The sequence below is a fragment of the Pelodiscus sinensis genome, chromosome 9 (genome assembly GCF_049634645.1).
Source record: "Pelodiscus sinensis isolate JC-2024 chromosome 9, ASM4963464v1, whole genome shotgun sequence".
Taxonomy (NCBI): domain Eukaryota; kingdom Metazoa; phylum Chordata; order Testudines; family Trionychidae; genus Pelodiscus; species Pelodiscus sinensis.
Window position 1 is genome coordinate 4290362 of NC_134719.1, and position 12075 is coordinate 4302436.

At 51.6% G+C, this 12075-nt stretch overlaps 1 protein-coding gene across 1 annotated transcript in view; it reads right to left on the reverse strand.

Moving 5' to 3' along the window:
- Nucleotides 1–2130: 2130 nt before the first annotated feature.
- The window catches only part of PDZK1IP1 (PDZK1 interacting protein 1), a 31443-nt gene continuing 21498 nt past the window's right edge, over nt 2131–12075 (reverse strand). Inside the window, exons 3-4 of the mRNA XM_006126441.3 lie at nt 6075–6176; nt 2131–3416 (exon numbers count right to left, since the gene is read on the reverse strand). Coding sequence (XP_006126503.1) covers nt 3344–3416; nt 6075–6176 — 175 coding nt within the window. The 3' untranslated portion in view covers nt 2131–3343. The remainder of the gene's footprint in view (nt 3417–6074; nt 6177–12075) is intronic.

Here is a 12075-nt window from a genome sequence, read left to right on the forward strand (position 1 = left end):
ACTTTCCTTCCTGGGTGTGTAATGCTGGCAAGGTGGAACAGAACCTGGGACCTCTGGAGCTTAGTGCTTACGTTGCTATACTAGCCTGAATTGAAAGTCAGCTGCCATGCAGCTAAGGCTGGGGAGCAAACTTACTCTTGCTATAAGTGGTCATTCCCCATTGGTGACCCCCATCCAGTAGGTGGGTGGGTTACATGAGCAGAGAGCTCTGACAACCAGAATGGAAATAACAGAGGCCCATTATTTGTGAGAGCAGGAAAACGCACCAAACTAAAGTGGGTCAATATAGTACTTCAATATAGTCCCTGTGCAGGGTGGGTCAGGCTGAAGGAACATCAAACTTTCCCCAGTTTAGTTCTTGTGTCAAACCACAACCTGGCAGACCTCACTCAGCAGCTGAAGGGATTCCCTCACAGTAGCCCCTAGATGCTCCAACAGAAATCAGGGCCACATTATGCTAGGTCAATAGCAAAATGCAATCCCTGCCCCACCGAGCTTATAGTAGAACTAGGTGTAACCACCACGAGGAAGATTTGAACCTGGGGACCTCAGTAGGGTTGCCAGATACTTTCATAAAAAATACCAAACATAGCAGGAAAAGAATTGGTTGAGAAAAAAAAACAAAAAACAAACGAGGGACCAAAGTTGAGCACAAAAAAACCCAAAAACCACTGCGCCTTTAAATCCCCTCCCCCCTAAGGCACAGAAGGGGAAGAATGTTACAAGTGGCCTTCTGTCTGAGAAAAACAGAGAATACCAGCCATTTTACATGTCTGATATTTTTTACCAGACAGATTGTCCAGGCCAATACTGGACACCTGGCAACCCTAGACCTCAGTGTGGGAGCCTCTACAGCTTGAGCTATGAAGCCAGTTGAGATCCTGAATGAAGCATCACTTGTTAACTATCACCAGGCACATTTGAACCTGGATCCTCTGGAGCTTAGTATAGGCACTGCTACTGCTTGAGTTAATAAAGCCACCTGGCTTTACCACTCAAGTAATAGAAGCACACCTGGTAGCGGTTACAAAGACAAAGTGTGGGCAAAAGACTGGAGTATTAGCCCCATTTCATTGATGGGTAAATGGAGGCCTAGAGCTACAAAGGCTCCTAACTTTCACATCAGCAAGTGAAATAGCTTGCCCAGAGAAACTAAGGCCCAGGTTCTCAAAGGTATGTTGGGGGGTTTTGAGACTGAGGGGGGAAACTAAGAACAGTTTTCAAAGTCATAAAAGGGCGTTACAAGGAGGAGGGAGAACAATTGTTCTCCTTGACCCATGAGGATAGGACAAGAAGCAATGGGCTTAAATTGCAGCAAGGTTGGACACCAGTGTTCCCTGTAAGCTGAACACTTGGGCGGCTACCCAGGAGAGATTCCAGTGCTGCCCAGCAGAGCACCCACAGTTGGCAGTATATGCTTCTACAAGTGGTGCACATCCACCCATGCCTCAGTGCACATAACATTTATTCCACACATGGACTGGAAAAAACATGAGAGAGAACATTGCCAGACAGTAGAAAAAACTTCCTGTCTGGATGGTTAAACACAGGAGTAAATTTCCCAAGGAGGTTGTAGAATCTCCGTCACTGGAAATATTTAAGAGCAGGTCTAGACAAACACCTGTCAGGGACTAACACTCAGTCCTGCCTAGAGAGCAAGGGACTGGACGAGATGACCTCTCAAGGTTCTGTCCTGTCCTATGGTTTTATGATTTAGATGCCTAACTCCCACAGGACAGCCTTTGAGTATCTGGGCTTAGTGACATGACCAAGGTTACCCAAGGATTCTGAGTCAGAGCCAGGAACTGCACCTTGATTTCCTGTGCCTCAATCCAGCACCCTAGCCACAAAACCCATTGTTCTCTGCCTCAGATCCAAATCCAACTGTCCTTGCTTGCTCAAACCTTTCACAAAGACTGGGTTGGGCCTGTAGGCTAGTCAGGACTGTGAGAGACACACCAGCACCGGGGATCTAATGCTTGCCTTCCTCGTGGCAACTTATGCTGGTTGTACCTCCTGCCTGTTGCTGGGAACAATGTCCTTTTTCACAGCCGGAGGTGCTTTCCTGTTCACAGTGTTTTTTGAGTCTCTACAAAGCTGGTTTGTGCCTTGTAACTCATACCATCGTAGTAAAGAATCATTTTCTTTATTGCTACAAGGAAAATATGTTCACAGGAGGAGATTTTGGACCTGGCCAAGTCAACCAATTGGCTTCTTTGTTCATAAAGAGACATAAAAAGGGAAAGCCACCCGTACAAGGCTGCCCGCTTTGGCCACCAATAAATAACTGGCTCTGGAGAGAATGGGTGTAGAAGACTTTAGCTTATTGGAACATAACAAAAGGCTGTTGCACTGCACAGGCGCTTAGCAGCAATGCTGTTACACCAGGCCAGGGCGAAGAAGAGATGTCGGAGGGGGTGTTCTTTGAGGCAAAGAGAAGGAGGTTTCTGTACACACTGGTGTCTAGGAGTCGCAGGCTGCTTCCTGCATCCCTCAGGGATGGGAGGAGGGGAGAAATCAGAGCCTTTATATCTCCCTCTGTATTGGTTCTAGCACTGATCCATTGGGTGTGAGGGCCTGCCCATGCTGACAGGGAAGGAGGTGGGAGAAGGAGAAAGGAGGCAGCTGTGGCTGTTGTTTCTCCCTCCCCTGCCCTTTTTGGGGATGCTGGGGGCCTACACAGCGGTGTGGCCACAAAGCCACTTGAATTTGACCAGACCCCCCTCTCTGGACAGAGGGAGGGGGCAGCGTGGCCCAGTGTCAACAAGCGTTGTGGCGACCTCGCGCACAGGACCACAATGGCACTCAACTCTGGTGGAGGCACAGCCGGGCCAAACAATGCTGGGCCGTGGCGCACGGGGCGTCTTTCCCTCTACAGTGGAGAGCAGAGGAGCCCGCTAAGAACTTGACTTCTGCTGGCAGCGGCTCATGCCCTGTGTACGTAGCAGCAAAGGGAGATTCTCCAGTCAAGGGAGAGGCAGGGTTCATGAGGGTAGGAGTGGGGATGCCGGGGAATTGAAACTGCCCCCCACCACCCTAGAAATATCTGAATTGTTGCCACTGGCCGATGCGGGAGTTTATCCATCTGCCCTGGCAAGCAGCAGGTTTCACATGAGTTCGGCGGTGGCGTTGTCTCAGGCAAGAAAAATTGTCCTCCTGGAGGAAGCAAATTGTCTGGCTACGGTGATCCTTCTGGGGAGCAGTCTTCATCTTCCGGAGTGTGGGTGAATCCAAGCGGGCTGATTCCCCGCTAGCGAGCTGACCACAGCACGGGGGTGCCAAGTTAGAATGGGAGAGGGGTGAAGAAAGATGGCAAGAAGCCGGCGATCCTCAAAGGCAGCTCTTACATCTGAGTAGTGACGACTTTCCCCTCGTACTCAATGACATTTTCATAGGCGTGCTGGGCGTCTTTGGACCTGAAACGTTACAGGGAAGCTGCTTACTGTTACATTCACAGCTTGCACACAGAGACGTAAATAAAAACAAATACTCTTGCTGAAAGGCGGTGATGGAACTTGACTTCATTGCTTAGAATTCCAAACAAGAAACACACAGGAACCCAAAACCAGGGAGAGAGAAAACAGGCTGCTCCCATAAAAGGCGAATGGCATATTAGGGTGCATTCGGAGGAGCACTGCCGGCAGATCCAGAGAAGTGATTATGCCCCTTTATTCGGCTCTGGTGAGGTCACATCTGGAATATTGTGTCCAGTTCTGGGCCCCCCACTACAGAAAGGATGTGGACGCATTGGAGAGGGTGCAGCGGAGGGCGACCAAATAGATTAGGGGGTTGGAGTGCATGACCTATGAGGAGAGACTGAAGGATTTGGGTTTGTTGAGTCTGCAGAAGAGAGAGTGAGGGGGGAGAAGTGTGAGGGGCCATAGGCTATAGACCTCCTCTCCCCAGGATGGGTTGTACTGACGGGTTCTGGTTTCTGTACTGACAAGACTGTTCTACGCTGTGTCCCTGTGGACTAATAAACCTTCTGGTCCAGCTGCTGGCTGACAGCCCCATCTGGCTGTGGATGGGGGTGCAGGGCTCGGTGACTCCCCCACAACTCGGTGACACTAACCCTTTCTCCCCATCAGCCAAACAGAAAGTAACAGTGGCAGTCTGGGACCCTGTATTTCAGTAAGACACTGCCTCCCTCCCCAACCTCTACCCCTACCCCAGCCTGCTACCTAGCTCCACTCCCTGGGATAGGCTGATAGCCTCCACCTCTTCACTGTTGGGAGAATCCCAGTGGTTTGGGGAGAGCAGAGGGGGAGACTCAGCAGCTGTGCATACCCCCATGAAATTCCAATATCTGCCAAGGACACTAAATTAATAAGAAATTAATAAGAAATCATTAATTTAAAATTAATTATGGAAAGTAATAACTTAATAATTAATAAGGAATTAACAAGAAATGTACAACACTTATGTTTTTTTCAAGGCTGCAACTGTGTGTCATAGGACCTGTACTGCTAACAACTGAGACTCAAGTGGCAGCTTCTGGAATTCTGCAGAGGGGTAAGACCCTGAATCAGGGCTTTCGTGGTACGTCTAGATTCGGTATCATGGAAAAGCGCTGCCATGTCCAAGAAAAGCATCTGCTTTTTCGAAAAAAAAATCCGAAAAGCAGACACATTTTTTCGGCATCCCTGTAAACCTCGTTTACGAGGAAGAAGGGATGTTCTGAAAGAGGGTTTTTTTCCGACATTTGGCCCAGTGTAGACGGGCTGATAATTGGAAAAGCCTCCTTCGGAAGAAAAGTGGAAAAAGGTAGGCAAATTGCGATTCACAATTTGCGTATCTTTTTCCGATGGAACTTTGTGGTCTAGACACTGCCTCAGACGGAGCAAGGCACATTCACAGCAGCATTTTAGGATCTAGTGAAAATATCTGGACTAATGTCTACACGGCTGCCGCCATCAGTGAGGCAAATCAGTTTGATTTTTTTTTAAATCCTTTTTTGTTGCCATAAACTGTGAAGGACAGAGGGGCGACCCCTCCCGACCTTTTAAGGTCTGTCCCCTGAGCCGGTGTTAGGGGTGGGCGAGCTGTGTGGTTGCCCCGGGCCACCCATCTTCAAGGGACTGCTGACAGCCGGTCGTAGGGACAAGCTGTGACCGCATTTCAGACCAACCTCCCGAATCCTCCCCCCAGGTTTCCCTGGTTACTCCCTGACCCCCCTTTTTTTTTTCCTTGACAAATTTTGGTCCAGTATTTTTTTTAAACCATCTGGCAACCCTATGGGCGAGCTGGGCGGTCGCCTGGGGCCGCCAATTGATTAGGAACGGCCCTGCTGACAGGTTCCCTGGTTTTCGGAGGGCAGATTTGGGCCTCCACACCCTTAGAGGATGAAAGTGGCCAGAGGAAAAATTATTCCAGTGCAGGCATACAGTAGAACTGAGGCTGACAAGAGGGGCGGGGAGGAGAGCCCCCAAATAATTTGGAACTGGGCTGTAATAGGAGTGGGGCCCTATAAGCATGATGCACTAGGGCCAGGAGCACCGATGAGGGGCAGGGATAAAGGGAGCAACTGGCTCCGGGACCCAGACAATTCAAAAGAGCTTGGAACCTAGGCTCTTTAAAATGCTGTCAGAGTCGTGCACATTCCAGGCAGTGCTGAGAGCTGGCGGGGGTGTGTATGGGGGGCGCGCCACGGTCCGGGTGGCCCTGAGGGCTGGCTGAAGCCCCTTTTGCTCTTGACCCCCCTTTCTGGGGGGAATACAGCAACATCCCCCTCAGCCCCACCTTGCCCAGGGGCCCAGTGAGGCTGCTGGCTCCCCTGACCAGAGCTCTGAATTTTACCTCAGCAATCTGAGAGCCACCAGAAGTAACCCTGCACTGTCCCTTTCCCCCATGACTTAGCATAGGACATGTCCTGGGAGCAGAGGGCAGGATGAAGGGCAGGTCTAGGCCAGAGAGAAGGGGCTGCTCTAATTTACACTGGAGCTTATTTTGGTCACCGGTGTCCAGATGCTGAATGGCCCAATGGTAACATAAACCCGTTTCTGTCACCCTCTTGGCATAGCCCAGAAAGGGACCCTCGCCGGACGAGCTCAGAAGCTCTTGAATGCCTGACTCACCTGAAGTCAGCGGTTGTGATCGAATACCTCCCCTCAGTCCCGTTGGATGCCACAGACTCTTCCTTCTTGTTCCTGCTGGTGACCACCGACTCGATGTTTTCCCTACCAAAAGAAGCACATTTGAAAGAATTCAGAGAGAACCATGGAAGGGCAGCCGGCTGGATTGTATTTGTGCCGCTTCGGCTGACACCCAAGTGAGCAACCGAGTTATGGATCAAATGATTTCACACGCTGAAAAGCTCAGGTATGGTTTGAACGATAATCCACATCTTAACACCTTGAATTATCAAGCCATGGAGAAAGAGACAAGGGAGGTGTGCTAATAGCTTTGATTAGAGCAAGCTTTTGAGCTTCACAGAGCTGGAGAAGGTAACCAGATGGTCCAAGCTAAATACACGAACCTCTTCAGCAGGAAGGGGCGGTGCTTGGAGCAAGGTGGGCACTGGTGGGTCCCACACACACTTTTAGGAAGCCTCGGGTGCCCCTGACTTTGGTTACCCTGCGTGACCCTCAAATCCTCCCTAGACTAGATGGTTCTCCATCGGGCCCTTGCTTCATGTCCTAGCCCCACTGCCAACCAGCCATGCTGTGCACCTCAGTTCCTTGGCTCTTAGACACTCAGCTCTCCATTGCAGATCAGAGTACAGGCTGACCACTGGCTGGCTGCCATCCATCCTCCAGGAAGTGTTACAGTCGCAGCCACCACCGAGCAATATGGGACAAGAGCTCTTACCCTTGAAGGCACCAGGCTACTGGCTGCAGAGATGGAGTTGGGACAGCTGGATAGAACTGCTCCTCCTCGCGAGGGAGAAGAGGGGCTCGGAAGATAGTTCCTGGTCTATCTTTACAAAAGGTAACAAGGAAAACCTGGGCAATTATAGACCAATCAGCCTCCCTTGACTTCCTGATTTGTAAGCACCCGGAGGATAATGAGGTTACAAGGAATTGTCACCACAGATCTGTCAGGAATGAATCATGACAAACCAACTTAATTTCCTTCTTTGATGGGGTTACTGACCTAGGGAATGGGGAGAAGCGGTCGATGGACTATGCCTTGATTTTAGTAAGGCTTTTGACATAGTTCAGCATGACAGTCTCATAAGCAAACTAGGGCAATGTGATCTGGATGTAATTACTGCACAGTGAGCGCACGACTGGTTGAAAGTCTATGCTCAGAGAGTAGTTATCAATGGCTTGTGCTCAAATCAGGAAAGCCGGTCTAGGGGGGCCTGTAGAGGTCAGTTCTGGGTCTGGTGCTAAGAGACATTCTCACTAGCGACTTGGAGAACGAAGTGGAGAGGACGCTTGTAAAATCTGCAGAGGACACCCAGTCGGGATGGGTTGCAAGCACTTTGGAGGACAGGTTTAAAATTCAAAGTGGCCTTTACAAACTGGAGAACTGGTCTGAATTTTAACAAGTTGAAATTCAGTAAAAACAAGGAAAAACTTTAAAAACAACAAATAGTTTAGTGGCACTTTAGAGACTAGCAAAACATGTAGATGGTATCATGAGCTTTCGTGGGCACAGCCCACTTCTTCAGATGACCAGAGTGTTGGATGTCCAGATCCAAGAATAAATAAAGGAAGTCAGAGAGGGGAAGAAGGGAAAAAATTGAAAGGGAGAAAGAAAAAAAGACAGTGAGTAGATAAGCTTCACAGGGATAGCCGAGTGAGTCTTTTAAGTTTTTCCTGTTACAAACAACAATTCTGTGAGATGCTACTAGACTGTTGTTTTTTAAGCTTTTCCTGTTACAGACTCACTTCCCTAATTTGGCTCCGCCACCCGTGAATCAAAACAGGAACTTCCAGAGTTAAAGTGCAAGCAGCGTGACCTACCAGGGTGGTAATAGATCCCTAATCTCTGCTGACTGGGTACAGAGGAGGAGTTGTTACATACACTTACAGGTAGGACACACTCACTGAATTGTTCACAGGCTTGGCTTCTACAGCCAAAATGTTAATAGCTACAGCTCAAAAAGTCCCTACGCAAGGACTTTGCCTGAATCTAATCACTCAGGGCTGCCGGATTTTGCCCTGTGGGATTTCTGGTGAGTCAGTCATTCTATAACTGCTTTTTCTGCCTTGGTAGCAAGTCCTGTCTCCCTGCTCTTGGCCTTCCCCACTGCACAGCGACATCAGCGCCTAGTTTGCAGCATTCGGGGAGACCAATTTGTCAGCCCTGGGAACTGTTTTCTCCTGCTAACTGGTTTTTCCAGCCTGTCTCAGAATGGGCTGTTGCAAAATGTTTGGCAATTTTGTATATATATGTCAGCAGCAGAAGAGACCTCAGATGTTGCCTTGGACTGTGTGTCTGCGAAGGGGAGGGGCAGGGTGTGTGTGCATGCGTGTGTGTGTGAAGAGGTAGGTATGTGGGAGGGGGGCAGGGCAGGATTAAAGGGGGAGGTAGCTAGGCAGCTGCCTGAGGTGCCAACCTATGGGGGGCACCTGATGACAGCTGTAAGGGGCCGCGTGCCTGATTGCAGCTGTAAGGTGTGCAGAGCGCCGGGGGGCGGGGCCGCACATGCACCATGTGCCGGGGGGCGGAGCCACACATGCGTCGTGTGCTCGCTGCCCGGGGCGCAGGGATGGCTCAAGCCGACCCGGGGGGGGGGGGGGTCTGAGTATGTGTGTATGTGAAGGGGTACGGGTGTGTGTGTGTGTGTGTGTGTGTGTGTGTGTGTGTGTGTGTGTGTGTGTGTGTGTGTGAGAGAGAGAGAGAGAGAGAGAAGAGGTAGAGGATGTGTGTGTTTAGGGGTGGTGTGTGTGAGTGAGTGAAGTGGTAAGGGTGTGTGTGTGTGTGTGTGTGTGTGTGTGTGAGTGTGAGTGTGTGTGAGTGTGTGTGAGTGTGTGTGAGAGAGAGAGAGAGAAGAGGTAGAGGATGTGTGTGTTTAGGGGTGGTGTGTGTGAGTGAGTGAAGTGGTAAGGGTGTGTGTGTGTGTGTGTGTGTGTGTGTGTGTGTGTGTGTGTGTGTGTGTGAGAGAGAGAGAGAGAAGAGGTAGAGGATGTGTGTGTGTTTAGGGGTGGTGTGTGTGAGTGAGTGAAGTGGTAAGGGTGTGTGTGTGTGTGTGTGTGTGTGTGTGTGTGTGTGTGTCTGAGAGAGAGAGAGAGAGAGAGAGAGAGAGAGAGAGAGGATGTGTGTGTTTGGGGGGGGTGAGTGAGTGAAGTGGTAAGGGTGTGTGTGTGTGTGTGTGTGTGTGTTTGTTTGTGTTTCCCGCTGCTAGTGGCAATTGGATGGACTGCTCTAGGTCAGCCCAGGGACGGCCCATGAGCCTAGGCAGACTAGGCGGTCACCTAGGGCACCGCCGGCCCGGGTGCCCTATGATTACATCACAGCCATTGAGGCTACAGCCGACCTCAGGCCGCTCCTGGGTCATCCTGTCACCCAGCTAGATCCCGGGTGTCTCTGAGCCCCTTCAGTGCTTGCTGGCGGGTGCTGTTTGGGGCTCGCCCAAGCAATGTCAAGGCCTAAACAGACCAGGATTAAGCTGACGGCTGCTGCTAACGAGACAGAACCGGGGCTGGCAGGTTGCCAGGCCTCAGCGGTGCCTCCTCTGATGAGAGGCCAAACTGAATTCAAAAACAGCCTCTAGCCCTTCCCGCCCTCCCGCCACAGCAGCTGGATTCTGACATTCGACAGGACAAGAGGGAGCCGTGTCAGAGCCAGCGCTACTACCCACGCTCCTGCTGGTTCCGCCACCAAACGGCGGGGCCACGTTCCTGCCTCTTCCTAGACGCTGCTGGAGATCACTGGATTGGATGGGCAAATCAAAGCTCCGGGGTAGCCCACGCTCCGTGTGAAGGAAAGAGCATGCCCCAAAGCCGGGGTGGGTTGGGATCCACTCCACAGCTCTCTTCCGACCTGCTTCTGCCCCTCTGGCAGTGTAACGAGGCAGAACGGGCCCTTTTGGAAATGCCCCTGCACGAGGGTGCTCTGACATGGGGTTGGCCAGCTCGGTGGTGGGGCAGGGGGTCGATCGGGGGTGGGTAGGAGGTGGAGCAGAGATGTAGCCAGGTCACAAAGTTATTTTCTGCTTCACAGAGCCCAGGGGGGCCAGGAAGCAAAACTGAAGTTAAAGCAGCCCTGGGGCAGCTCTAGCTTACACTGGAGCTCAACAGGAAACTGCAGGATCCACCAGAGGCTTAAAGCCAGATACTTTAATCCCCCTCGTCACATACTCAGACTTCAAGGCCAGAAAGGACCCTAGGCTAAACTGACTTCCTACACCTCGCAGACCTCAGACCCTCACTCACCCATTCCTGCAATAGGCCCCTTCCCTCGGGCTGGGTTACAGACACCCTCAACTCCTGATTGAAATTCTGAAAGTTACAGAGAGCCCACCGGGTATTCCAGTGCAGCCAGCGACGGACCTCTGCCCCATCCTGCAGGGGACGGCGAAACCACCCAGGGACTCTCGCAACTCTGCCCCAAAGACAGAAACTGAGTAACGGAGAATTGGGCTCATTTTCTCTCCTAGTTTGACATCTCGGTGTCCCCCCCCCTGCGGCCTTTCTACCCCTCTCTACCGAGATTCCACTCCGCCTGCGCTCTCTGCTCCCCGTCTCGCTGGAGGTTTTCATTCGAGTCGTTCTCTCTGTTTCGTTTCCCCTCCCAACTTCTTCCCCTCCCCCCTCCCCGAGTCTCACAAGCCCAAGATGGTCTGGCCTGAGTCAAACTTTCAGCCCTAGGGTGCTGGGGTTTGACCTGAGGCCAGTGAACCCATCGGTGACCCAGCACCGTTGCACAACCTGCGGTCGGCATTTCCCATGTTAAACGTTAATCTATTAAACCATCCTGCAGAAATACGTGCCTGGCATTAGCAGAGCACCGACCTCCCAGTGCTGCCTTGGGCCTCACAGCACCCCTGAGACATCCTGCGTCTCACTGGTTCACTGACAGGTTTGTGGCCAGCTAGAATGCGACTCTAACCCTGTGGTGTTCAGACGACGGTTCACGCCTGGGACTCGCTGCTGCAGGGGGATCAGGTGAGCAGTGGGGTGGGGAAGGCAGCTCCCTGCCTGTGCTGGCCCCGCAGACTGCACTGCACCCCAGAAATGTACAGCAGCAGGCCCGGCTCCTGAGTGTGGGGGAAGGAGGGGATGCGCACAGCGCTCCACCCACTGCCCCTGCCCTGAGCACTACCTCCATGCTCCCATTGGCTGGGAACCTGCTGCCTGGGGTGCAGCCTGGTCTGTGGTGCCAGGAGAGGCAGGAAACCTGCCTTAGCTCCCCTGCTGCACTGCCGAGCGACCAGGAACGGCTCGAGGTCAGTCCCTCCTCCCCCAGCCTTGATCCTCCCCCAAAGCTGGAGCCCCTATCTACACCCCAAAGCTCCTCTCCTCGGCCCCATCCTGGAGTCCACACTCTAGTCGATTTTCTTCAACTGAGTCAGGAGGAAAAAAAGTTTGAAAACCACTGCTCTAACCCAGGCTCGCCTGCTGACCCGCACTAACTGCCCACTAAGGTTCTTTGATCAAACCCTCTTGGAAACCAGACTCGAGCCAAGTGCACGAAGGAACCGTTAGTGTGCGTCAGCAGGGTCCACATGGATTAGGCTTGCCAGATGTCCAGTTTTCACCCGGACAGTCCAGTATTTGTGGCCACTGTCCAGTAAAAAAAACAGAAAATATTTTCTGTATTATGTCAGACATACTTCTCCTGCCATGCCTGGCGGGAGGTTGCGGGGAGATTTAAAGACGCAGTGACTTTTTCTTTTTTTTTGCTCAACCGATTTTTTTTTCCACCATGTTCGGGATTTTTTGTGAAAGTATCTGGCAACCCTAAGACAGATGGATGCAGCTACCCAGTGTGAGGTAGAGTCACAAAGCAAACATCCAGGGAGACAAGCCCTGAAGCCTGGATCTCAGAGGTAGTTGGGTGGCTAATCTGCACTGAAATCAATGGGAGTCAATTGTGTAGATATTTGGAGGATCTGGGCCTAACTGGCTTGTCCAAGGGCCCACAGGAAGTCTGGAGAAGAACCGGGGCTTCAACCCAGATCTC